The sequence below is a fragment of the Mauremys mutica genome, chromosome 1 (assembly GCF_020497125.1).
Source record: "Mauremys mutica isolate MM-2020 ecotype Southern chromosome 1, ASM2049712v1, whole genome shotgun sequence".
Lineage (NCBI taxonomy): Eukaryota > Metazoa > Chordata > Testudines > Geoemydidae > Mauremys > Mauremys mutica.
Window position 1 is genome coordinate 193,047,301 of NC_059072.1, and position 18,454 is coordinate 193,065,754.

Genomic DNA, 18,454 nt, shown 5'->3' on the forward strand with positions numbered 1-18,454 from the left:
TTTAGAACAAAGACATCCAGTTCTGTGAATATTACAACTTTCATTTTTACATGGACAAGGATGTACTTCTTCCCTTTTTTATTTGGTAACTAAAATGTTACCAAATAAATGTTACCCCCTTTCTGTCTAATAAAGTTCTGTTTGTTTTAACTGCTGCCCTGCCTCAGTCCTTGTGAGTGGGAAAGAATTGCTCATTGGTGCTTTCATAGGCAATCCAGTTAGGCAAAAATCAATGTGTGCAGGGAGTGGGGGTGAAGTGGTGGAACATGCAGCATTTGGGACTTGTTTTGAGAGCCACTAGGGCTTGTCATTGTTGAAAAATCTGGCAAGAGGTTTTGAGAACCCTACTCCTTGCTGTATCAAGCATTGTGCTCTTCCATTTAAAATATATCACATATGCCAATATTAGAGAAATTACTGGAAGCTAAGAACCTAAATACCATTGATGAATGGAGCCTAAGATTAAAAATTGCTTCCTACTTCAAAGCTTTCTTTCTGAATATTCCTGGTACAAAAAAAAAGAAAAAAAGAAATCATTTGTCTGTGCTGTGGTCAGCATTTTTCAAGTTTTCCCCTCCCCTAAATTTAGGAAAAGAAGTCACAGTTATTAACTATGTCGTATCTTTTGACAAACATTTCACTAGAGACCTGTAAGTCACCATTTTTATGACTATGTTTCTATCAAAAAATTCACTTAAAATATCATTTCTGTAAATTACATCAAAAACTATATTACATGAATAGGATTTGGACTTATTTTAGAGTGGATTATCTTCATTTCTGGTTCAGCTTTGCATGGGAGGTCTGGTGATCTATTTAGCTTTTCAATACTATCTGAAGCAGATGGTTCTTCCATCTATGAACCCAGACAGTTCAATAGTACAAATATTTTTTTTTAAATGAATTCTATGGTAATATTTCCAGGCAGTCTCCCTTTTCCATTAACTGACATTTGCACACTGCACTAAAGCTTTTATAATGAAATCATACACAATGCAGTGGAATTTGATTATGGGACAGATGAGCAAGCCCACTTTTCTATGGTCAGGCTTTTGTTGACACATCCAGGCTGAAGCTGAAAAGCTTTGAGAGAGAGGAAGTCTGAACATTTGTGAGTGTAATATGCCAGAAGGCAATCTTTATCACCAAGATATAGATTGAGGAATATGTAGAAAACCTGTTTTAAAGTCATTCTTCAAGACATGTATAAAGGACTTTCATGAAATCCCTTTCATGAAGAGATTACACAGCTGATTAAAAGACTCCATATGCTCAAAGTGCTTTTTCATAAAGCCAGAGAGATTGGGGGCAGCCAATCTATGTGGCTGGCTGCCGTCTGGAACTGGGGGTGGAGTGGAGGAGGGGTTCCATTCAAAAATCCAGTGGAAGTCAATGACATATGAAGAAGTAAGGCAAAGGTGAAGTGATCTGTCAGGAGGTAAAACATAACATAAGAATGGCCATATTAGGTCAGACCAAAGGTCCATCTAGCCCAGTATTCTGTCTTCTGTTCATTCCCTCTGGGGCACCTGGCATTGTCCACTGTCAGAACTGGCAATCACTAAGTGATCCATCCCCTGCCGCCCACCCCCAGCCCCTGGCAAACAGAGGCTAGGGAGACCATCCCTGCACATCTTGGCTAAAAGCCATTGATGGACCTATTTTCCATGAATTTATCTAGTTTTCTTTATAGTCTTGGCCTTCACAACATTGTGATGTTACACTCCATATTGTTTATGGAAATATGCTTATGATTTGAATATAGCATAACTAAGATATATTTTATGGAAGATGGCTCATGTAAGATATCATTGGAAAGGTTATGATTTACTGAATGTGATTATCCAATCTGTATGCCTGTATCATTTCTGTATCTGAAGTTAAGAATATTGATCATGTATCTGTATTTCAAATGTGCTATTTTGAGGGTCACCCACAACAATGAAAAAGCCAGACAGGGCTGATGTCCCATTAGGAAGAAATAACAAGACTGTGAAGATACTAATCTTTCTTCTTTAGAGAGGCATCCTGGGATGTAGCTGTGGCAATACTAGATCAGTTGGTCTTGTCATCTGATACTAAACATTATCTTGGACTTCTTGTAACTTTCCACTAACGGGGTGGGGGAAGAGTAAAGTTTGGGAAACAAAAGATTCCCGCCTTATGAAAATCTTATTTAAGGGTGGGGAGAAAGGCAAACTGGACTCTCCTCCATTGCCTACCCAGGAAGGAGGACTGTTGAAAGTACCTGAAGGGACAAAGAAACTAACCTGAAGGGAAAAGCAGGGGAGAGTCCAGACTGAGATGGTGGTCTAATCTATAAGAAGAAATAACTGGAACTCTGAGCTACAGAAACTCTGCATCCTGCGTTATTCAACATTTAGGGTGAGAAGTTACATTCTGTGTCCGGTTTCTTTAATGAATCAAGCTTAGTTTGCTCAGTAATCTGCTTTGTTCTGTTTCCTACCTCTGTAATCACTTAAAATTTGCCTTTTATGGTTAATAAAGTTTGTTTTGTTTATTATTAAACCCAGTTTCTGTAATTTCTAATGGGGAGGGAAGAAGTTATGCATATCTTTCTCTACATTGAGGGAGGGGATGAATTTATGAGCCTCCATTGTATAGATTTTTCTACAGCACAAGACAATACACCATTGGGTCTGCACTACAAGGGAGTTGGACACCTGAGTGCTGGGGCAAGTCCCTGAAGTGGAATCTTTCCAGAGCTGATCTCAGCATCTGAGTCTTTCTGCAGTGGGGTGTGCCCACTGTGTGCATGCTAGAGGAGGCTTAAGAGCCTGGCTCAGCAAGACAGGTTAAAGTGGGCCCTGCTGGCAGAACAAGTGGGCTCAGTGGTATCTTAGCACATCAGGTGGCATCTTCAAGGGGGGCAAGCCATCTAAAACAGTCTCTGGTAAAGAGTTCCACAGGTTGACTGTGTGTTGTGTATCTTACTATCGGAAGTTCCCTTGACATCTCTGGGACTACTCACATAAGTAAGGCGAGCTGGATTCAGCACCAAATCGTGAGATAACATCACGATTCTCCAACACAACAACTGCACAGGGGGCCATCTGGCAAGGAGTCTGTTATCAGAACCTCCCCACTGTCAACTTAAATGTAATAAAATCCCTGGAGCTCTTACACTGGGCCACTGCTGAACAAGCTGGATCACAGTTTTCCGAGACTTTACTGTAAAAGCAGCGAGGAAAGGGAAGAGGAGGAAATAGAAAAGGAGCCCCAGCTGCATCTCATAGTGTGGTAGAGATCTACATTTTGTCCCTGCTTTCCATTATTGACAATGATACATGGAAAAAGTCACTTTTAAAATTAACACCACCTACCAAAATAGCAATAGTGCTTGTTTTTAAAAGTAACGTTTCTGAGAAGATCAATGGATATTTGCATCTAAATGTGTATGCATATATTGCTTTCAAGGTCACTGTCCAGGGACTCCCCTCACCCACCCCAAAGCAAAAAACACTTCTGTTTGGCTTGGCCCAGTCTCGCCAAAGAATCACATCACTAACTGGAAAAAGGGTTTTGCAGGCAATTTCCAAGAAAATACTTGGAGTGATGCAATCATATGCCCTGCACCCAAAAAAGAAGGAAAAAGAAAAATCAAGGAATGATTGTAATTTACAGTGTCCTTGATTGACCTAACCAGCAATGTGTTCTGGCCAAGGTGACATAATTTGGTGCTCAATCCTGGGGCCTTGGTATTTCTTTGGATCACAGTAGTGATCTCTTGGATCTATTGTTAGAGGATTGGCAGTTTCTCTTTAAAACAAAAAAAACAAAACCAAAAACAAACACACACACACACACACACAAACAAAACCCCCCTATTATTACAATTGGTGCCATCATCACCAACTAGCTGAAGTTCTAGCTTTATTTTATTGAAATGACTCAATACACCTAGCTTTATCTGAACCTAAGTCATATCACTACACTGGGCCAAAGAGCCTCAACAGGGAGAAATATGTCCACAGGTGACCCAAATAAACCCTGCTCCAGTTTGAGAGCTGCTACCTGTAACAGTGTCAGACACAGGAATTTTGAAGCAATTTGAATTTGGTCAGCTTGTATGAATATTAATACCCTGAAAGCTTTTCTGGCTCACAAGAGAGACATGATGGGTGAGGTAATATCTTTCATTGGATCTACCCCTTTTGGTGACAGAGACAAGCTCCTGGAAGTACACAGAGTTCATCTTCAGATTTGGGAAAGGTAATCCACTGGGGTTAGTGGGTTACAATTGTTGTAACCCCTCCTCCTTTTTTGTCCTATGACCACAGAGGTGTTAACAGGCCACTCCACCTTGAATGGTCCCTTAGAATATGTGCTAACTACTTATGTTAAACAGTTGGTTCCACCCTGAATTTAGCTGGGACACTGGGAGTATCATTCCCAGACCTGAAGAAGAGCACTGCGTTTGGCTCAAAAGCTTTTCCGGTCGGCCATTTCCCCCTGTGGAGGGATATAAGCAATCATGGCACCCAGTCGAAATGGCATGATCTTGAAACCCCATTTCCACAAAGATTGGCAGAGACGAGTTGCCACGTGGTTTAACCAGCCTGCTAGGAAGATCCGCAGGAGGAAGGCCTGTCAGGCAAAGGCTCGGCGCATTGCTCCGCGCCCAGTGTCAGGGCCAATCCGACCCATTGTGAGGTGTCCCACTGTTAGGTACCACACAAAAGTTCGTGCTGGCAGAGGATTCAGCTTGGAAGAGCTGCGAATGGCTGGCATCTCACCAACAGAAGTAGGTCTAATGAAAGATATTACCTCACTCACCTTGTCTCTCTAATAACCTGGGACTGATGCAACTACAACTACACTGCTCACTTCTAGCTCAGTCATTTCAGAGACTAGTGTCCAAACTCTGGGAATAGTATAGAGTTTTGAGAACCATTTGTGCAGAGAGTTTTTTTCTGCACGTTTTGCAAATCAGAAGCATGGAAGCCTTTCCCCATGTAGGCCTCCAGACCTCTGTACTCCATTTCTATCTATCTATTTCTTTCCGTGTTTGCGTAATTTTCTCTGACATCTGTTTCCTTACCTCTGCATGGGCTTTGACACACATTCTGCTACCGTTGCTAGACTAGACTGGGCAGTTAGTTTATGTGGCTAAGACTCAAGACTGGCTGTAGAAAGTTCAGCTTTTAAGTCCTTATTTAGGGATCTACATCTGGCTTTACTTTCTAAAATAACTAGTGATTTTGGAGGGCCTTCAGTTTTGGATGTCCAGCTTGAAACACCTTAAAGGGGCAAGATTTTTTAAAACCCAGTACTCACTGTCCGAAATAGATTGCTTGGTATTGAGTGAGGAAAAACAGGCAGGACCAGAATAACAGTGAAAAGCCAAGTGGCTGTGTTTATTTGGGGAATGATTACAACTTGGGCCGGGGGAGTAGGTAACTTTGGCTGGGATGGTATTAAAATTACAAACACACCCCAAAACACAATAATAATACACTTTATACTGCTCACCACACCACACCAAATAGGCAGACACGCCAATCTTAAAAGATAGGAATTGGGTTCGTCAGGGCGGTACCCTGTGCAACACAGAACAGAGACCCACGGGCCACTGCCTCAGCCACCCTTGCTTTCACACTAAGGGTAACCCAGAGTGTGGTGCGGCTGCAGCTGGGCAGATTCCACTCACTCAGACCGCGGGGACGGGAACCCCTTGGTCTGCTAATCTCCAGGTGGAGACAGCTCCCAGATTCATTCACTCCGGACAAAGACAGAGCAGTGATTCACACACACATAAAACAGTTTGCAATTAACTATTCACTAACAACTGGAACAATTATACAAGCTAGCTAAGCAATTGTGCAATTCTGAGCTCATTAATACAATCCTGATATCCTGAGTAGATACTTGGTACTGAGTTAGGGAGGGGAAAAATAAGAGGCTAGATAAGCTAACTATCAGACATCAAAAAACAAATACCGCACTCCAGGCGCAGCTGACCAGCAGAACAGACACCAGAAGCATGACGAGCTGACAGGGATCGGGTCCAAACGACAATGAATCCAAATGATACGACACGAGCGCGCTTTACCGGGAGGAGACCCTGGCCGAAAGGGTGATCAGGTCCTTCAGCTAACACGCGGATGTTCCACACAAATTTTGGGGGGAAACCTAGTTTTATAGAAAGGGTCTCACTCACTCGTGTCAACATCTGATTGGCTCCCTGGTCCCTCCTCCCTCCAGGCTTCGAGCTGTTGCCACCCCACGTTAGCAGGATTTGCACACGGCACACTGGAGTTGACAAGTAAACAAGCTTGACCCTTAGATGACTGGGTCCAAAAAGAGCGGGAAAGTGAGTCGTTTGGCAGGATTAACCTGACCTCCAGACGACCGGCCCAAAAAACAGGTTGCCAGGCAGAATCAGGCCTTCACACACAGAACTAGCCTGACCTTTAGATGGCCCAGCAGGAGAAAGAAAAAAAAGAAAACAGGAGAACATACACAGCCAGTGTTGCTGGCCAGGATTGAGTCTCTGCCCTCTCCTATACAACAAGAACCTGGTCCAAGATGGAGGCAGTCCTGTCCTTTTAACAGGACAAGATGGCCGTGGACCGATAATTGGCCATTTAAAGCCAAAACTTCATATCGGATTGCGACACTCACCTTCTGAAAACAGGGCCCCTTTAAGGTATTTCAAGTTGGATACCTGAAATGACTATCTACTTTTGAAAATTTATTTGTCTTTTCCCTTCTACTTTTATACCCAGACTCCCCAACCATACAGTTTCAGTTGGCACTATGGAGGAATCAATTCCCTTATGAGAAGGATGGTCTGGAGGCTAGGGCACATAGTTAGGACATGGGAAACCTGAGTCCAAGCACCTGCTCCACCACAGACTTCCTGTGAGAACTTGGGCAAGTGTGCCTCAGCTGCACACTGGGGGGACAATGGTACTTAGTTTGTGAGGATAAGTAGGTTGAAGATTGTGAGAGGCTCAGTGCCCCGATATGATAGACAGAAATGAGGTTAAAGATGAGGAAGTGTTACAGGAATGTGTACCTACCTCACGTCAATCACAAAACAGCTACTGGGAGCAGCAACTTAAACAGCTTGAATCCCAACCACCTCACTAAGGCCTGTCTCAATTACTTCTCCAGTATGCTGCATGCAACTTTGGGGGTGTTGGGTCCTAGGAGGGGGGAAAATGAGACAAGTTCCTGAATGTAGGTGTCCCACACACTAGCATGGTGCACATACCCCAAGTACTCACAATGAGGGTCTCAAACAGCACAAAGGAAGAGCTTTGCTTTAGAGGAGCTGAATACACTTTTTGGCACTGCCGTTCTCAAAAGAGCTTTAGTACATCTTTCAAAGTAACGTCTCACTTCCTAGCCTGAGTTAAGCACACCACTTAAAAGGAAGCCATCTTTCTGCCTACAACAAATTTCCAAGGATAAAAACAATTGTGAGAAATTTAAAATGCACACACTGGAAAGAAAACTTCCTGTGTTTGTACAGGTGGTGGAAGTGTGTTGACCATCACTCAGACAAGGCCAAGTCCTATTATGGGATTTGCTTATACAGCATATGTACTAACTGGGCACTCATGCTCATTTGTTAAATTAGTTAAGAAGGGGTTGTGTGTGGAGACCCCAGCCAACAGAAGATGAGACGAGTCTATGTGATTATTGGGAGAGAGATTTAGGGAAAAGTAGAGTCTGGAGAGTAACCCTGAAAGGCAAGTTTTGCAGGGTTGTATTTTACTTTTCCTATATAGTCCTAGAATCCAACTGATTTGAAGGCCATAACACCTGTCCCATTAGTACTTCTCCAAGGTGTAAGGTAGGGAACTACTGTCTGTCACAGTTTCAGTATAACTGCACCTTTGACTGTTTCTGTGGTCTGTTCTAAGAATAACTGTTCAGGTATCAGGCCCTAGCCTTTACCACTGTATGGGCAGTGACCAACATCCATCCCCTCTCCAGACCTTGGTTGAGGCTGCAGAGTTCCCTGCATTTCCTTGTAATTCACCCCAGCAGGTAAGTATGACTGAGTCCAGACCCTGTTCTGTGCTCTCTCTCCAAGGACTATGAATAGTTAAAGTTTGTAGTTACAAGTTACCACACAGCTCTTTCCAAATACCACATTTATTCAGGACAGAAAACATACAGAGAAGATAAATATAGTAATTCAGATTGAAATGAAATTTATACTACATGTAGCAGAAATCTCCTATCAGTTCTATGGGGCTCTGGAAGATTAATGTCCTTCCAACCCTTCATCAAGGGTTGAGGCTCCCCCTTGGACAAAAAGTCATATTGCTTTGCAAAGCACATCTTGGATCTGTTTAAACTCAGCCTTTTATACCAAAAGCTCTTTGTTTCTCTTGATACCTGTTTAACCCAGCATATGTAAAGTACCCCACAGATGCTACTTCTCTGGATATGTTTGCAACCTCAGGGGCTGCAGTAATTAACCATCAGGCCTGTTTTTAGTTCCTGGAAGAGATGTGTAACTCTCCTCCCATGGAGATGAATACAATTCCTAGCCCAAAAATGGTGTTCATAAATTTAACAGAACACAGACCCCAAATATACTGTATGTGGTTGCAACATGTGTCACACTATCAACTCCATTTTAGAGATGGGTGATGGAGGCTCCAATTTTTAAAGGTATTGAGACCTCAATTTGCTCAGTGTTGAAATGCCTAAATGATTTAATTGCCTAAGTCACTTTTGAAAATGGGACTTGCTGTTTAAGTCCTATTGGGAATTGAACCCACGTCTCCTAAGTCCCAAGCAATTACCAAAGCCAAGGAATACAGGATTTCTGTGTGTCTAAATCCTCCAAGCAGCTTCAAAAATTTCAAGTGAAGTGTTTAAAAATCCAGTGTACTTTTCAATAGCTTATCCCATTGTTTAAAAACTATATTTAATCTAAATCTTTACATTCCAGGTACATTTAAGATTTGAAAAATGAAAACAGGGGCTGATCAGCTTCCCTTTCTGATTCTAATAAAATTGCAAAATAGTTTGTTTCACAATGTATGTAAATAAAGCCATAAATATATATATTTTAAATCTCCTCCAGGGCTGTGTCCAACTATACTCAGGGTGAGGAGAGCAAAAGTGGCTTTGTACCAACTTTAACTACCTGTACTTCCTAATAGTGGAACCTGCCATAACAAGGCAGACCAGTCCTTGGCATAAGTGAAGGTGAAGAGGAGGGAGAAAGAAAAAAAAAAGTAGAGCCCTTGTGGCCCTCCTAAGCTACCTGGGGATTCAATCAGCATAGAGGGAAGCCATCCACTAGCTGGTTAAGTTAATATTATTGCTGTTTTGCCATTCCAGTGGAGGTGAGACTCTGACCCATTAGGTTTTTTTAATTATTTAAATGCGCCTTTAATAGTTCTGAAAGTAATTGCTTACATGTTCATTATAGATTCAGATATTACACATATCCAGTATATAACCATTTCTCAAAAAAAAAAAGAAAATGTGAAGGATTTCCCTTTGGAATCTGCGTTACTTTTTAATCCATAACTATCTGAAAAAGAGTTTAATTTTTTAATGTATAAAAATCCCTCACACAATGTTTGAAAGACATATCCAATTAACATGATGCTATATGTATGAGATACATCTGTGGTTGTCAAAGAAATACTTATATTTGGCACCTTGTTTTACTGAGATATGACTTGATAGGCACTCTTGATCCAGTACTATTCTGTAAACTGTACTCATGGGACAATTCTGAAATAAGCATGCTTATAAAATATCTCTTTAAAGTGAATGTAAAATACGCTGCATATTCCTAAAAATGAAGTGATTTTGTCTGTATTGTTTTCAGCCCCACCCCCCAAACAGAAAAAAGGACTAATATAAAAAATATTTTAAAAAATTATGAAACAGTTTGCTACAACAGGAGATGGCAAAGTGGTCTTTTCATTCTCTGCAGATGCATAAACAGCAGGTACTGGCAGTTTATGTACAGAAGCCTCTGGAAAGAAAGGACCAAAAGGTAGCAAGGCCAACTCATCTTTATTCACCAGGTATCAGCTACAATTAAAATGACCCTCACTTCTTGCTGTTAGCAGCTGCAACAGGAAAGAAAACCAGGGATGACTCCTTATCCTTCTCATGCAGAGTAGCGTAATTGCTCCTCTCCTTCCCTGAGGAGACAGAGGAAGGAGCAGCAATATGACCATCCTCTTGAAATGCAGCAATATACATTTTTCTAGTGGAAGAAAATCCTTGTGGAATGTAGAATTATCTTAGCAACATCCATTCCTGCTTGAACGGAAATGCATCATACGCAAAAATACCTTTGAAATGCATTGAAAATTTGGGACTTACTCCACTTCAGTGAAACTCTCTCATGGTGCAGAGGGATAGCCCAAGGCCATTCTTACCACTTATGTCCCATATATGACCTGTGTGGAAGGCAGGGTAGGCTGATAGAACAACACACAGCGATATCTGTGCAACTCGTACATACCCTGTAAAGGGTCCCCCGGCCAGCCCTGCTTAGGCTAGAGTGGAAGGCCACAGAGTTGGTTGGCCTGGGGTGCTGCCACACATTCATTGGACCAATACCTTGCACAACTGACAGAGAGGAGGTTCAAACACTATTCCAACCCAGAAGATGTAATAGCAGCCCAAGAGTGTCTGTGTACCAGCCTGCCACTAAGTCCCAAGGTTGGTGATGGTAAATTTCAGCTTCCCAAATGCCCTGGTCTCAGCCTGCGCAGAGACCTATAAGAAACAAATGTTTTAATCTCAAAACTAGCATTGTTTTTACCTGGCTTTGGTTAGTCAGCATCCAGAAAAGAAACTTGATGCCTCTGTCATTCAGTTATTCAGCATCTTTTTACAAAGCTGTATGAAAATCTATTATATCATTTCTTATCAATAGAGATGACATTCTGACAAGGCTTTTGCACTGTCATTATTAATAACATTAATATGTGTTCTGATGCCACAAGTGTCATCCAACATATAACCATTTGAATAGGAAGAAAGATAGGTAATCTAGACCACCATATAAGACCGATACATTGAACAGCAAAGAATTACTCTTCTGCATCCATTTCCTGGGTGCGATTCACACAAAGCCACCTACAAACACGACAATGTCTAATAGGGGAACACAGAGTTAACCTTCCCTAGAAGTGGAGCAATTCAGGAAGGAGTCAGCCTCCACAAACAGGAATCCATTGGAAGACCTGCCCTCAATATCAGCCCTGCCTGCCCTCCCCCAAGCTAAATTCCCCATCTGCACCCATAGGAATGGATATGACATCTCTCTGGCTACATTTTTGTAGAGGGTTAAAACTCTGTATATTATCATACAGAACATTAATATCAAAAGCAGTGAGTATGTCATCTCAAAGGAGTTTTCTGTGTCCATCTCAAAGAGGAGAATATATAGTACTGTTTGTGTAGTTCATAAGGATGTTTCTGTTAACTATTCAGATAAAAAAGTACAGGTATACTTATACTCTTCTAGTGTAGAGTATAAAAGATAGAGTACAGGATACTTATAATCTATCTAATGATTCTCTCAGCCAATTGCCTACATTAATTAAATTCTCAAGATGTCCATATGGGATACATCAGAATTCACTTGCATATGAAGGCTTGTCCTTCGTTTTTGTATTATTAACTACTCGTCTCCATGAGATAAATGACAAATTTACAGGTGTTTCAGTTTTAAACTGTCCACCCTCCATTTTGGAAGTGAAGATAGGCATCTCACTTATATCATGACATGAATTACAGTAGTCTACTGTTCCACTTTTTTCAAAGACACCTCCTATGCTTCAGGGCCTATTAAACTCGAGACTAAAAAATATTTTGGTGTGGTTTTGGCCCTGGTGTTATAGTTAGGCCCTTATAAACATGCCTACAAATGAAAATGCTAAATTAGAATAGTGGAGAGTAAAACCCAACATTATTTTTTATCATCACATCATTGCTGGAGTGTACAATATTGCATTCAGAACTGGACTTTTGACAGATGTTTTTTAGAATCAGCATCCTCAATGTTGTTTTGCACACACTCCCATGCGGTTTTCAGAGTTTCACAGCATACGTACTGATGCATGAATACTTGACTTAAAAGTTTTTCCATTTCCACCAATTTTTCCCACATTTCTTGAGTCTTTGGACTAAGATCAAGGAAGGGAGTATGTTTAGGTCCTGAAATCAAATATTGGTTCTTTCCAAGTATCTGCAGAACATTCTGGGATACCTCTCAATTTTACAAAAATATCAGTCACAATATTGTTGGAAGAGGCTCATAATGGGCTGGTTTCAGGTAGAGTATCTACTTTATAAGCATACATGGCAATCATTCTTATTAGTCAAAGCTAAAATGTCACAACTATTTTTCCAATAGAACCAGTAGATTGCCAGCCAGGATGTGTTTCTGGAGTTTCAGCCTGTAGTCATTGTCTGTTACAGCTCCATTTTGTTTCTTAAAGCTGTCCCCTTACTCCATTTTGTTCTTGTTCTCCTCTGTGGCTGCCCCTCCCTGGCTGTTAAGTTGTTTACCAGGGCCTCTGCCCTTCTCAAAGGGAGGGCCCCTTAAGTTGTTTAACAAAAGCCATTGCCCTTCTCAAAGGGATGGCCACTTGTGCTAAGTGGGACCACTGCTCTGTTCAAAGGGTTAGTCCTGTTATCACCTTGTTAAAACCTGGGCTTGGTGTAGGGTAGGCTCTGTCCAGAGCTGCAAGACCTATTGTGTTTTTAAGATCCTGGGCATGAGTCATACCTCTGGACTCAGGTCTAGTCCAAACATGTCTTGGTGGCTGCCTGCAGTTTTTTTTTCTCTGCCTTCTCTCCTACCTGTAAGAGGGGGAGCCAATCAGAGTTACTGGCGGGAAGCTGCCGGGTTTGCCTTTATAAACAGACATTTTTTGAACAGACTTCAGAAAGGTTCTTGCATTGCTGCCTGGTCTGATCAACCAGGGGTTCTGGGGGTCCTTTCTCTGCTCTCGTTTTATTTTTGAGCATACCCCCGTTTTTGAACCCCGCCCCCCCCCACGAAGAACGAACTGCTGCCTGAGAGATCTCCTGATTATCAAAACTGTACCTAAGCCTTCTGATGTTCTTGCTGCTTCTGCCTCTGTTGCTGCCTTGGGGGATGGTAAGAATCCCTCTGTGAAAATTTCTGTACTTTTATTTTATTATTTTAGCTGCTGGCTCTGTCTCCCCAGCACACAGACTCAAGCTAAACCTTGGTCTGTGTTTTAAAACCTCTCTCTTAAACCCCGTGGCACTCTGCCACTGAAAATAAGTTTGTGCTGCTGCTAAGTTCTGCTCCTGTGGGCTTTGCCTTGGACTGTTTTCAGCTGTATCCACTGCTGCAGTCAACCCCCCCCCCTCTTTGGAGCTGTGTCCTGGACACACACCACTCAGCCCTCTGGAACTATCCTTAGCATAAGGTGCACCCATTAAGTTAAGTTTAGCATTATACTTTGTAAGTTAGGCTTAGAGAATTGTTGCATTGTGTTTTGTTACTTGCTAATTTGTGTAGTCTTGGTTAAGCTAGATCATAGATAAGATTTTGCTGTGTTCTGTATAATTGTAATTAAGTCTGTCTTCCCACTGCACCTCCCCCAGCTTCTCTGTGTCCTTCTACCTTGTTACACTCTCTCTGCTGCTTAAAACTTGCAGCCTGTTTGTTCTTCCTAGCCTGTTTGCTCTGTGTGTCTGTGTCTCTGTGCTCCTACTGCCAAACCTCAATTGTATTGCTGAAGTCTAGCACAAAACCCCATTGGTTACTTTTTCCTCTCTGATACACCTCACATTCTACATTTACACCACTGTGACACATTTTACCTAAAATTGTTTGTTATTTAACATATTTTTCCACAACTATTAGTTGGTTATATGCTGCTGTGACACACCTTTTTACATAGAAATCGCTAGCTACCTGTTACATTTATACTTCAGTGTTAGTTGGTTACCCACTGTATTGTATCCTGCTGTGTTGTACCCCACTATTGAAACCTCCTTACTGTTCACCAAAAAGAAACCCCTCCCCAATTGTCTACCTTAACAAACCCCATACCCCTCACTATTGAATTTTCCCTGTTTTTGCATTTTATTAATAAAGTTTATTTTGCACCCCACCCGTGTGGTAATTGCTCCCCAAGATCCCATATACCTGCTGGCAGGGACAGTCATGTCAGTTGATTTCTGGCAGTTTGAGCTGATCTTCCTCCACAGTTCTTCCCCTCTTCCCTTTTGATCTGTTTTTATTTGCTTTACCCATTGATGTTGGCCCCCAATCTAGGTCCCCAGAGCTGTCAGTTTTCTTGAAATATGTTCTGATTTGGATTTGCTTTCAAAATGTAGAGGTGATCATCCATGCAGTGTGTGTGTTTTCAGGGCCCTTTTTATTGGAAACTGACTTTATAATTTTGCCTTTTCCATCCTCACAGCTATGTCAGCTCACTGTCCTCAGAAAGGTTTCCTAGCCCCTCATAGCTGCTCTTTACCATTCTTCATAGAGAACTGACTGATCTCTTCCCTTCTTACAAGTCAAAACTACCCTGTAAAAGCTAGAGTGCAAATTTTATTGATCAATGTAGCACCAGAATTGAAGAGGTGGGTGTTATGCAATTGACATCTAATGGGAAATTTATGTTGGCAGAATACATTTCTCCAAATCAGAAACTGGGCAAGATATCAGGGTCAACACCCCTACTCTCCAGAAGAGTGGTACAGAATCTTCACTAAATGACCTCAAGCTGTCAGAGGCTTGATTAAATTCCTGAGCACAGAGTTGGCCCCTGGGGTATGTGTACACTATGTAAAGGGAAGAGTGCTGTTTACCAAATTTGGTTGATATTTTTTACTATGGTCCTTATCATTTAGACATTTAAAATGCCTAAAAGTATTCATTTATCCTCCCTACATTGTACATCGAGGAAACCTATACAGGACTTATCCAGGCTAAATTCAACTTGAACCAATGCTGAGTTTCCCATTCTACCTCGTATAAGCACTAAATTTTGTGAACACATTTTATATCGTCTGTCTACAGAGTGACACTCCAAGAAATTATACATTCCAAATCAAAACAGCTGCTACAGAAATGTTTTACCTAACAGTTAGCATCTTGACAGACATTCAACCTGACTCAAAGACCTGCTATATGGGAGATAACCCTAGTAAGTATACACTGTGGCAATAACTTGGGATGACGGCTTTGACGAGAAAGCTGCTTTGGGCTCCACACCAACCATTCAGTCTACATATTCACTTTTCAGGTAAATGGCCTTACTCTGTGGAGGTGCTTAGCAGAAGTGTGTGTGTGTGTGTGTGTGTGTGTGTAGCCCTTAGCTACCAGGATAAACAGTTCTAATACCATATAGTAGAATTCAGGACTGCTTACTGGGCCATCTAACTTTTTGTAAGAAATCTAATATATTTATTCAACTTTATTAGAAGAAGATCAGTACAATTTATGATAACATGACTGGTAACTAATTGTCAATACCTAGGCTGTCTTTGAAAGCAGCCAGAAAAGTCTTCCAGCTCAAAAAGCCCCAGGCTACTATTATTTTTGTCCAGGGATGGCTACTCTTGATCTACCATTACAATTAATTTTGCTATCACACAACATGTGCAACTCAAAATGTGATTTTGAGGTGTTACAGAATTATATCTAACTCAACACACAGAATACAGTGTGCACCATAAGAAAAATGGTGAGTGTTCTAAGAATGACAAAGGATTCAAAGCCTGTTTTAAGGCAATTAAACCTCTCCCTATACTGTATGACTATTTCATGTTAGAAGTTCAACTGATTGTACTGGCGTACATTTAGATTTCAAATCTATGCTTGAATTTTGTTCCTTTTTGGCCTCTTTGATGGCTCTTTACAGGATCAGTACATTTTGGAAGCATTTTGTTTCTTTAGGTTTTCAGGTTACTATTAACTTTGATGGAATAAAGTGGCACACAATTATATCTATAACTCTAGTAAAACACGATATTAATGACACTAATATTTGTATCATTAGGACTTAGTGTTTTTTAAACATCTGGAACAAAAATTAGTCCCAATTAAGTGAGAGATTTGCCATTGATTTTGATGGGATGAGATTTCACCCTGCTAGGTAATTCAGATATCTTACTACTATAAAACAATTACATTTCTTTCACAGAAAAAGAAAAGTAATGGGACATTTTTGTTTGGCATTCCATATTGTTCAGCTACATTAGTCTAATTTTGCTCCAGGTCTGCAAGAATGAGATCAGTAGCACAGCAAAATATAATTTGAACCTATCATTTAGATTTGCCTATGACTGTCTTTGTTTTCTGTTTACTATGACTAAATGAAGGAAACCACCACTAGATCCATAGGAACAGTCAACTGGTTTATAGTTGGAAGGAAAGTTAGAAAATCAAAATGCTTCATAGAATAACTGAAGTTAAACGAAGAAAATATTAGCTATTTGTCATGTAAGCAAGGGAGTCAAGATATGTTCACAAAAACAAAACAAAAAAAAACAAAGTGCATTTTGTGAGAGAGATTTCTGTTTTGTCTTATTTCCTGGAACACTTCAGTCTTCACCTACAGAAAAGTCTCACCTCGTAACTGAAAGTGGCATATGTTATTTCAATGTAATTGATCCAGTTTTAATAATGAAGTTTTTAGAAAAAATTAAATTTGTTGCTGTACCATTAACAGTTGATGATTGAATTATGATATATTGTAAAAACTAAAAAATGAGCTATAATGTTAAATGTATATTATAATCTGATGCAAGAGATTATACAAAATGAGATTACTAAACTTTCATTATAAATGAAGAAAGATGATTGAATACTTGACCAATCATACTTGACTAAATATGTGCCTTACTTTAAGCATGACTAGTGCAAAACACACTCAAAGAACAACATACCTTCAAACAGCAGAACAGAAGCAGAATGTCTGTGTCTATACTGGAGCTGGTCGGGAATTTTTTGACAAAACATTTCTGCACCCTCAGTCAACTAAATGCTGAATCATCAAAAGCAAGACTTTCTGCCGGAAAGGTTTTCATTAATTTTGACTTTGACAACTTTGAGTGTTTTTTTTTTAAAAAGTACCATTTTCAACATTAACAACTCCAGTGTTCTGGTTCAAAATGACTATTTAACATTTAAGCTAATTAGAGTAAAAGAAATAAATGAAAGGTCAAAATCAAAATGAAACACTGTAGAGGTGTAGACTCACCCCTGCGGCGCCTCCTGCTGGTGACTTCTGGGAATTAGCTCCGGAGCACCCTCTGCCGGCCAGTGATCTGCCTGTCCGTTGGCTCCCATGTCTCTCCCTGGACCCGGTGCCCTTTTACCTGAGGTTTTGCCCCCTGGTAGTAATGCTTTTCTCTCTGGGTCTCCCCTTCCCAGGGAACCCCCACCCTCTATCAGTATATGGCTACTGCCAGTCATTGTCTAGCCCCACGCCCTGGGGCAGACTGCAGTATCAGCCTACTCATCACTGGCAAGGAGGGTTTGGACCTGCTACATTGGTCTACCCCTGGGCTGCCCTCTGCAACCCGTAGTACCCCTTGGCCTTCTGCTAGGCCGCAGCTTAGGGCTTTCCAGGCTAGAGCTCCTCAGCCTGTCCCCAGCCCTGCTTCGCTCAGGTCCCTGCAGTCAAGCCCATCTCCCTCTACAAACAGAGAGAGGGACTTCTGTCTGCCCCTGGCTTCTCTGCCTTTATAGGGCCAACTGAGTCTGTTTGGGGCATGGCCCCAGCTGCAGCCACTTCCCCCAATCAGCCCAGCCTAAAAGCTGCTTTCTCCAGCCACAGCCCCCTCCCAGAGCTGTTTTTACCCCTTCAGGGCAGGAGCGGGGTCCACCCCACTACACACTGCAAAAACATAAAAACATTTCCATAGACTGCAATACAAATAATTTTCACATTTTCAGTTCACAAAAATTGTATCCATTTGACTTTTCATTCCAATTGTGGACAAGAAATTTTTTGAAACCTAAAATTTTCACAGGACAGGAAAACTGTTTCCTGCCCTGCTCTAGTCTATATGTCCATTAGGCAATCACATCAAATTACACTAAAATCTCAGTTCAGCAAGGTCCTTAAAAGCAAGTCTACATTTAAGCCTGTAAGTAACTCCCATTGACAAAGTTAGGCATGTGCCCAAGTACCTTGCTGAACTAGGGCCTTAGTGTTGTTTTATATTATTCCATTATAAAGAAGTAGACACAAGTTCTTTCTGTGCTACTGTCTGTGTTTCCAGGATTACAAGTTCATGATGATCTTTGAAAAGTCCCGAGTTTTCCTTTAAGTGAGAGCTATTATATATTAAGTATAGTGTTGGATCACAGAATATAGCTGTCATGAAAGCATTTTGCTATATACAAAATATAAATACATTTCACTCCACTGTATGTTTGTCTAAACAATTGATATGTTCAGGTTGAGAAAGACAGCTCTATTCAAGG

At 41.1% G+C, this 18,454-nt stretch overlaps 1 protein-coding gene across 1 annotated transcript; it reads left to right on the plus strand.

Annotated features, from left to right (window-relative positions):
- Positions 1–4,453: 4,453 nt before the first annotated feature.
- On the plus strand, positions 4,454–18,275 carry LOC123354278 (60S ribosomal protein L13-like). Its single transcript, XM_044996170.1, has 3 exons — positions 4,454–4,765; positions 15,038–15,164; positions 18,250–18,275. Exons 1-3 carry the CDS (start codon positions 4,496–4,498, stop codon positions 18,273–18,275), a joined length of 423 nt encoding a protein of 140 aa, XP_044852105.1. The 5' UTR covers positions 4,454–4,495.
- The last annotated feature ends 179 nt before the right edge of the window (positions 18,276–18,454 follow it).